This window comes from Orbicella faveolata, unplaced genomic scaffold, assembly GCF_042242905.1.
Source record: "Orbicella faveolata isolate gen_17 unplaced genomic scaffold, um_ofav_v1 contig_1, whole genome shotgun sequence".
NCBI lineage: Eukaryota > Metazoa > Cnidaria > Anthozoa > Scleractinia > Merulinidae > Orbicella > Orbicella faveolata.
In genome coordinates, this window is record NW_028301536.1 from 32,294,861 (window position 1) to 32,304,619 (window position 9,759).

A 9,759-nucleotide genomic window follows, 5' to 3' on the forward strand; every position below is an offset into this window, starting at 1 on the left:
TCCTTGATACTACAGAGAATGATTAAGTATAGAACTTGCATGAGAACCTGAAGAACGAATGGATATGTTACAGAATATTTATTCATACCCAGTCCCCCGGTGCAAACGGCGTAGGTATTATAAATTGAGGAAGTCCAAGATGGTCCGTTTTCCCCGCCAAGTCGCTGAATGTCTGACTAAATTACCAGAAAATTACTCATTGGCACACTTTCCCTTTCTCTATTGGGATTTTCCTTTTGTTGCTTTCTCAGTGCGCACAGATCCAGACTAAGTCGGTGTACTGCATGTATCCAAAGATAGGGCAGGGGACAAGTGGATTTTCCTTCAAAGACTACTGCTTATAACACCCTAGTTGTAGGATTGCTGGCCCTTAACTCCGATTTCCATAATAAGAAGCGATAATCCCAAGGACGACCAGTATGCTTGGTGTAGGTAGTATGGTAAGTCGTCACAAAGTCCAGTGCGTCATGCCTGCTGGAGCTTAAATTGGTTATTGCTTTTCTTCCCTGGACAGGATGATAATCACCGGCTTTCACTTATACATCTGGGTGGAGAGAGACACTGTGAAAGAAAATTGCCTTTTCCAAGACGACATGACAACGCCCTAGTAACCAGGAGCGCTCGATCCGGAGTCCAGCCCGCTAACATTAGGCCGCTACCGTGCTATGTGCTAGGCAGTTGCCAGTTTTTATAGAATCTAAACGCGTTACTACGTTACATGTTTACTTCAGTCAGTCGTAAATTGATAAAATGCAACCGTGAAATGAATATACGGCCAGCACGTGGACATCTTGCCGGCTGGATTGTCTATTTACAAGAAAAGAAACTATCTGCAATCAATTAATTAAACTTATTAAATCAAGTCAGTCTTTAAGTGAATTTGTTTCATTTGAGTGTGCCTGAAAGGCAAAGGAGCGAAAAAGTCTGGCTATTACAATTTAGTCTCCTGAAAAACTGAAAACATGATTATACAGTGTCCCATTTGGAAAGAAGATGACATATGCGGGACATGAGATAACAAGGCGCCAGAGCCTGCTGTGACTCTCCCATTAGCGACGTTAGATCGAGATGTTACCCACCTGCTGGTCAAATTAAAATGGGCACTGGTACTAATAAACTGGCCACGTCCTATAGAGTTGACAATTTCCCTGAATGGAAGTTTAAGTGTGAATTAAAGAAGATTGCCCACGTCACCGCCGAAAATTCACCCGTTTGCGTGACCAAAGTGGGCCATGTCAGCACCCTTTCCATCAAGGAGAATAAAGAGATTGAAGAAATCAAAGAAGGTTACTGCTGACGTTTCATTTCAGGCGTTCGGCATTGTAATACCTATTACATCCATAAGTATCCAAGGGTAGAGTGACTGCATGCATGTTCATAAGACATAAATTTATTTTGCACGTTCAAAGATTTTTTTACACGCTTTAATGTCTTTAATTCGTTCCATTGGTTCAAGGGTGAAACAGTCAGCCCCGATTCTAGGCTATGTCTCTCTAAACAAAGACCCTTGAAATTAGGTTCCCCCGACTTGCCCTGCTGATTTAAGTAGGTTTGAATAGAGGCTAGTTTCCTCAGGTAACGATTGATGTACTAGTCTGGGGAGTTATTCCTACCCCTGCAACCCTCCCCTTCCCCCGCCTCCCTCACTTGCCCCTCAGGAAACCATCAACAACGACAACAAAGGAGAGGGTGAACAGAGAAGAAAAGACAAGGAATACAAGTTAGGTTCCGCTACATCAGTTAACTCGTGGTTGTTCCGGTCAGAAACTGTTTATTTGGCATTAAACCTAACTAGCCCCTAAATAGGTACATAATTATATTTTCTTGGTACACATTATACTTATTACTTAGACAAATGTATAAAGAATAACATTTAGAATAAAATTCACTACTAATTGTCCATTAAATTCGATTCCACAATAATGAAGCATAACTAAATAAATATGAATAAATAACGCGTTGACAATTTTTAAATAATTGAGTGAGAATTTTAAATTTACAGCCCTAACTATACCACTAATATTAGCGTTCTTCTAATGAAGTGCTTTTGTTTTATTTAGTGCGCGTTATACACGTTAAGTTCGAAACTCTCAGACATTTTCGAACAAAAACTTTCGACATAACACTTTCAAAATTATGTTGTTTCTCTAAAAATTTCGGACATTTTAAGATTATTTAAAGAGTGAATTATTGAATTATTATGTTTACACACACTTCAATGAAATTAACTGCAGAGTACAATCGAAAAAGAGTAGTCCTTTGAAGCAGCCTCAGATAATTCCTTTGGGCGCAGAAAAATATGATAGTGACGACGTGAATATGGAGATGGAGAGGGATGTTAGGTAAAAAATCTCCAAGCACAAATCAAAACGGTCTGTACATTTCAAAATTTTGGTTGCATTATTTGCCACTGACGGTGAGAGGTTGCACGTTCAGTTTTGTCTGAAATGTTCAGGTGCGAAAATTTTCCACGTCTTTTATGGACAATGTCAGTCTTTCCTTGTGGACCTATCTAAACACAAATAATTTCTCTAGTATCGTTGTTAGCCTGCTACCAGGCTCTCTATCAGGGTGATAAATAAGCGACCGTCAAGGTCGCCCGCGTACCAGCTGCGTTCTTTCTGATAGCCCAAGTTGCGTATGAAAGCTTAGGGGCGCGATCTGGACGCAAAATTCGTTTCCCCTTCTTTGTCTCTCGCCCCAAGCTATATCAAACCTCTTGTGCTATCCGAAAGGAAACGGCAATGGGAGAGATTTAAACATTAATTTCCTCAGCTCTCTTCTCACTGTTAGCCTTGTTTTTCATACACACAAAATCTGTATTGGATTTGATTTTCTTCGATGTCACCTTGAGGAACTTCTCTGGGGGAACTACAACAAAGAAAAAAAAAAACAACAACCAACAGACTATCATTAAAAAGAAATGATCTTCGCAATAATATTTGCAATTTTCACCGAAACAGGCTTGACAGACTTTTACTGACGACCTCCGCTTTACCGGTGCGTGGTTCAAAAGACTGACAGTATCGCACAGGAGTCTAAGTCTCTTGGACTCTGTCTCAAAAATACAGGGCTGCCGAGGAATGAGAATCGAAAATATATTCTGGGCTCCCAATCAAAATGCCAACGGATCTAGATATTCTCTTCTTCCCCCTATACTTCAGCGTCCCGCTTTTGGATGAAATGAACGTTAGCGTTACTACCCGTCGTCACAGGTTTCCGTCACGGCGATTGGTCATCATGCAACAATTTTCCTGGTTTAGCGCAGGAAACAAGTTTGGAAAGAACATGCTGGGTCTTTAGAGAAAAGACGGGCCCCGAAAAGTTTCCGATTCTCACAGGGATTGTCCAACCGGGGCAAATCACGAAAGCCGTCGCGTTCTACTAGGGGTGAACAACGAAAACGTTTCCTTTGAATGGTAATGAGACGAAACCGTTTCTTTTTAAACTTACCAAAATTGTCAAAAACGTACCTTGGAGTGGGCAACAACAGTGATGAATCACGTACCTTACAAGTCTGTAAGTATTCTTGTTGAACGTTGGAAAAAAGGTGTCTGACTCAAATTCCTTGTGTATTTCCGTCAAGTATATTCTGTAACAGTAGGTAGACTCTATCGCTTCCTGAAAACAAACAAAGAAATGCAAATTTGATTAAATTACATTCCCAAAAGTAAGTAGTGGAGTGTGGCGTGACTATGAATTTACAGATAGCGGTTGCCATAGTTGTGTCTACGGGCTAATCTCGCTCTTGAGGTTAATTTTTAACTGTAGTTAGACATATTCATATGAAAAATGCACTACATAACTATAAATATTCACTAAAACTATGCTCATTTCACAGTACATGAGAATAACATTTTCAATTCCAAAACAAAAATGTCTCTTCTTGGCTACAGTTATGCAAACCCGAGGGGGGACCCCATATAAAAAGTTTGGGGGTGCTTGTTGTACGTTTTAGGGGTTAAAAATGCAGTTTTGGAACCTCTCAGGGTGTTCAGCCTCAAAAGATCCACAGCGCGAGCTTTTGCGGTATCTTTTAGGGTATTGAGCCAAACAAATATGACAGGAGATGATGTTTTGTTTTAGAATTGGTACCTCTTGGGGATGAAAAAAAATTTAAGCCACACCCACTAAACTTCTTAGGAGTTCTTTTTTAAAATTTGCGATGAGTACCCCTCTCCTTTTTGTATGAAAGTCCCCCCCAGGTATGCAACGTTTTTGAATGCTATACCATGATATATTCCATTTCTACGAGTCATTTGTATTTTCTCGGTCTACAAACGAGCCTTTAAGCCTGTGTATATACTGAGAAAATTCAAGTGACAACATTGCATAACTATATTATACCATGCCATAGAAAATAGAGTGGTCAACACAATCAATGTGACACACATGTGGCATATGATTGGAAGATTGGATGCAATACTGTTGAATATACAACAGCTTTCATGTATTCTGATTGGCTGTATTTTGTAAGACATGGTATAAAGTCTCGTATCTAGTGTGCTCTCGTGAAAAAGTGAAGCAAACAATGTATTTACCCTATACACTTCAGTGCCACCGAGCACAAAAATTTCTTCCACTGTATCATTAAAAGGAGAATTAGATAACATTTGCACTGCTGATGAGACACTGTCACAAACATGATGAGCACCACAAGGAGGACACCTAATTAATATACAGAAAATAATGAGTGCAATCAATAACGTGTTCAAAGGGTAATTGCCATTTTTGACAGGCCTGGCATTTATAGGCTGAGTAGTAGGTGTTAAATGGGGCAGGGTGAGAAGATGGATGGAAGGAGGGGGACCAGGAGAAAGGAAGAACTTCCTTCCCCCTATTCCTTTCCTTTTTTGCCTCCCTACTGCTTCCCTATTTACCCCTGCAACACAGGCTAGGTATTTTTAAAGATATCTGACCCCATTAGGTGACGGTGGAAGAAGGTGGGGGTAGGTTGTAAATTTTCCCATAACAATTGTGATTGGATGATCATCAGAATTTTAATGGAACTTTAACAAGAGCTGCCTTGTGTGGGCACAACTCAAAAATGCCTTGTAAGTTTCCAAAAGGTGTGTAATAATATGGTGGATACATGTAGTTTGAAGAACGAAGAATGAAGAATGTAAATTGCACAGTATAAGAGGAGCATGTTTTCCCACCTGGTCAAGGTGGCTTGCTTATAGTTCCTGAGCGCCATTCTATATTTGTTCACTAAGTGACCAATAAGGTTTATGTAAGCCTTAAGTGAAGTTTTTGCCAAGATTTACTGGTGCAGGTCACTTTGAACTTATTTTTCAATAATATTTTTCATGCAACCATTATTCCCTAACCGGTCTAGCCACCGCTGGCAGATGAATGTTGCTGGTTACAAATCTTCAATTTCACACCATTTGAAGAACTGGTGAATGCTTACATCCCTTCAGGGACTTGGCCCAACCACATTCAAGCTATCAGTGCCTGAAAGTTCCTTGTGATGGTGAATTACAGATGACCACAACAAGAGCCACAACTGCATCCGTAACTGCACAAGGGTTCCAGAAAACACTTGCAGGTGTATTACAGCCAATTAAACCTTACCCATCATTGAACACTGGCATTTTAATTTAATTGGACCTTACTTAGTGTTCTACATCTGTCTAAATGAAATGTATTCAATGATCATAAAAAAAAAAAAAAATCTGTAGGCCTACTTGAAAACAGTAAACTCCCAAACGTCCATCAGAGTACTTACTTTAGAGTTTTACTGATGACAACATTAAGTCTGCCTGGGAGGGGTTGCTGAGTTGGATCAAGAGATTCCCAAGTTTTTCTCCCCAACAATACAGCATTCCATTTACCTGTTAAGAAAGTAAACCATCCAAAAATCACATAAGACTGTCAGGTGTAAAAGAGTATTAAGTTATTAAAAGCCAGGCTGTATAAATTATACCATAAAGCAATTAATGACTGACCTCAAGTGAAGAGAAACAATATTATTATAACAACAACACCAATAATTAAATAAATAAACAAAGTTCATCATTTTTGCCATATTCGTCAACGTTTCGGGACCCTTCTAGGCAGATCATGTCTATTCACTCATTTAACTTTGTCAACAACCTTGGCAAAATTTCATCAAAATGGTCACTTTTGCCCAAATTTCCACAGATTCACAAATTTTGCCAAATCCTTTAAAATCATCAACAAAACTTTGTCAAATCTGCCATTTTTGTTACCTCCTGCATTTCTGGACATATCTCAAACCCACAGTAATAAAAACAAAAACATTGAGGTCAAATAGAGGAAATAAAACTCACAGTTTCCTACAGGAGCAATCATTATTATGTGCTTGCCATACCTTGGGACTAACAAATCTTTTTGCTTTTAAATTTTATCCAACATGATATCTGGCAACAGTGAAAACATTACCAACCAAAAGGTTTAATGAACGGTAAAATAGTTAAATGCATGCCGGCAATTTTATTCTGCAAACATTTCTTTGACATTTTCTATTAAACAAATGAATTTTTCTTGTATCTGTTTGGCATATTCAAATTGAGAATCAGTTCTCAGACAATGACATACGTGAACAGATTTATGCACTCAGTTCATCAGTAAATCATTAATTCATTTTTGAATCAACACTGTCGTTTGCATCGCTCAATTTGTGGTTACCTCCTTGAGCTGCTTGACCAGATTGTCTGCCAGACCAAAGTTTAACCTACAGCTGCAATCTAGAGAGTTTTACAGTTTTGAGAAGTGCCACATGATACATTCTCCTTGAATGTCAGGCTTGTGAAGGCAGTGGTTTCACCTTTTACAATTGTTGTTTTTTCATGGGACAGGAAAATATAGGAATGGTAGACAAAAAACAAATTTGGTTAATTTATGGGCTTCATTAATACAGTGTTTTTTGTAACAATTCTGTTGTGAAGGTTCTCCAATCTTAAAACTGTCAAATCACTACAGTGCTGTTTTTTTAGAATTTAATTTCCATGTTTCTGCAATATTTCTGTATTCTTCAAGTTTTCTTACCTGTATGAAGTCATAAAAAAGTTTCCTGTTGTCAAGTAGTGAGAGTATATATATATCCACTCCAAACAAAATCTATGTAATGTTTCCCTGGTTTGTTTTCCCACAAGTTCAATGGCCTAATTGTGTTGACGTTACCTTTATCTCTGACTTCTGTTGTAATTCTCTGTAAAAACTCCAAGTCTGTCCTGCATTTAACAAAATAATAAAATCTAATACTTAACTAAATAATTTTGCATTACATCTTTAATTTTAAAATCAAAACATTGATTCTACTTAGCTCTGAGAATTTAGTGGTGAATCAAGATCAGAAATAAATACTCCAAAGAGAATTTAAAAGTCACCTATGAATTACTAAGAAGCCAGAGATGCAAACACAAAAATCTAGATACTTGTGGCTGGGAAGGGCCAGAGTCTAGTCCTTAATTGTTTAATTTTGCAACAAGTAAGCCTGGGGGAGGGGGACTCTTATACAAAAAAGGACAGAGATGCTTGTCAGAAATTTCAAAAGAACCCCTAAGAGGTAGCAAGATGCTGCTATGTGGGTGTACATGTAGCTTGAAATTTTTTCACGCCTAAGAGGTACCAATTCTCAAACAAAACATTACCTCCTATCATATTTTTTGGACTCAATAACCTCAATGTGATACCTTTGAGGGTATCGATGTCCGTAAAAGCTCCCGGTGTGGATCTTTTGAGGCTGAATACCCTAAGAGGTACCAAAACCACTTTTTTAAACCCTAAAAGGTATGACAAGCACCCCGTCCTTTTTATGTAGGATTCCCCTTGCCTCGGGCATGTAATTAAATCACAAGATTTATTTGCACCAATGAGATTCTAGTATTTTCTCTACGCATTGCCTAATCTTCAATATGTATTGTCTGGGTATAAAGATACTTGTACATTAGAGACATCACAGCAGTTTAAACCTGAGCAATAGCAATAAGTAGCAATCAAAGTTTAGTAGTTTTTAACTTCTCACCCACATTCTCTCGTGGATCCAATACAATCCTTTCAGATCTAACAGGCTCCTTTAGGATCCTAATTACGATTGTGATTTTACTTTAATAAGAAATGTTTTGATTCCAGCTGTGTAAGATTATCACCTCTCCCAGGGGATCACCTAGGATTCTGCACAAGATCCTGTACGATCTTACATGTAAACATAAGTCTGTTGAGGCTCGATGTTGTAATTTCCAGTCAAGATCCTGTGTATAATTTCTACCAGGGCTTTCGTGCCAATGTGATTAAGTTTTAATAGGGTTGATCAAGCGACTATTTGTCTATTTAATCGCTCATGTAGAATGAATCCATGTCCAAACTGGTACAAAATGTGCAAGCACAAAGAGTGCAAGTGTATGCGTGTGTACGCAAAATTCCACTGACCTTAGCGATGGCCAAGGTAACTTGCCGTTGTTACCAATTCCTAGATTAGAGGCTATAGCAGCAACACAACTTACACGGCGAAGAGTTTTGCCAGACAAATTTTCATCCATATGGAGTTGATCAGGAGTAGTTTAAAATCTGTCGATTAATCCGCCATTTTGAAAATGATGTTGCCGCTGGTGAAGAATGTGGGCGCAATGAATTATAACCCAGTCTTCCACATTCCGCCCTAAGCCGTTGAGTAACTCCTAGTGCACTAGCGATATACGTAATTCCTCTAATATGGTCCCATTTAATGACCAAACATTATGCTAGTCTTGCGCAGTTAAATGTGTCGTGTCTTATGATTGAAGATACTCCGTCCAAAAAATCATAAAATTCGAAAAAAATCGGTGAGTCGGTTCGACTTTTTAAAGACAGGTCGTCTCGATCCTCGTCGCATCGAGTCAATCTGACAAAATTTCTTCTCACCTCTACCCCCTCTATCACGTTTCAGTATAAATATCACGAATGCTGTTCTCTTATTGACTACGCTACTCACTATCTATTCTGTGATAGATAGTGAGTAGCGTAGCAGTGTGCCCTTGTTAACAAATGACGACCGCTTCTTAGCGTTTTCGAAGTGTCTGTGAAGAGGATTTAGATTAAGTATTGAACGACTAGTAGATTTAAACTAAAACAATTAGATTATTCACTCTCGATTTCTATGCGTGATAGTTGACTCGGGCTGCGCTCTCGTCAACCATCACGCGATAGACATCTCGAGCTCATAATCTAATTGTTTAATAGTAGAGTTTTTGAAGTCTTTGGTGGAATGATTTGCGCCGAGTCGGGTCTTCCTGGTCTGCCACCACTCAGTTCGGGTGACAGCGCTCGTTACTTTTGCAAGCTGTTGGCAAAAACTTTCTCCTTAGGAACTACAATCAACGTGATTTTCTAGGCTTATGCTATACGATAGCATTGCTAAACTAGCTAAACTGAAAGTTTCACAAATTTGAAACAATTTAAAATGCTAGATTAAAGAAGTCTGTAAAAACTTGTAAATTTTACCAATTTTACAGCCTCCTGATAACATCCTTTTTCATTTCACCATTTTTCTACTGTTGAAGAGATTTACTTTTCTTACTAGCTAACATAAACTATGCTTATGGAATCTTGGATTAAAAATTAATAGCGAATATTCGCAAATTAATAATTTACACTTACCCTAAATGTAAATGCGCAATTTTTTTGAACCTCGGCATTTGGTATTTTCAGTCAATTCTTTTCAAGCGTGTTGCAAACTTCAATGATCTTCGTAGCTAGGTTTCATCAGTGTCATCGGGGGCTAACAGATAGTAATTTTAAAAATTGCGCTGATTC

General features: G+C 38.4%; 1 protein-coding gene across 2 annotated transcripts; it reads right to left on the reverse strand.

Moving 5' to 3' along the window:
• Window positions 1-1,751: 1,751 nt before the first annotated feature.
• Window positions 1,752-8,695, reverse strand: LOC110047098 (dihydrofolate reductase-like). Of its 2 annotated transcripts, none has more exons than XM_020752831.2 (6): window positions 8,472-8,695; window positions 7,150-7,199; window positions 5,732-5,837; window positions 4,542-4,668; window positions 3,509-3,621; window positions 1,752-2,871 (listed from the first exon to the last, which is right to left on the reverse strand). In XM_020752831.2, exons 1-6 carry the CDS (start codon window positions 8,501-8,503, stop codon window positions 2,790-2,792), a joined length of 510 nt encoding a protein of 169 aa, XP_020608490.1. In that variant the 5' UTR covers window positions 8,504-8,695; the 3' UTR covers window positions 1,752-2,789. The 2 variants fall into 2 exon arrangements, with proteins under 2 accessions (XP_020608490.1, XP_020608489.1); XM_020752830.2 differs by having other exon boundaries at window positions 8,398-8,695.
• Between the last annotated feature and the right edge of the window lie 1,064 nt (window positions 8,696-9,759).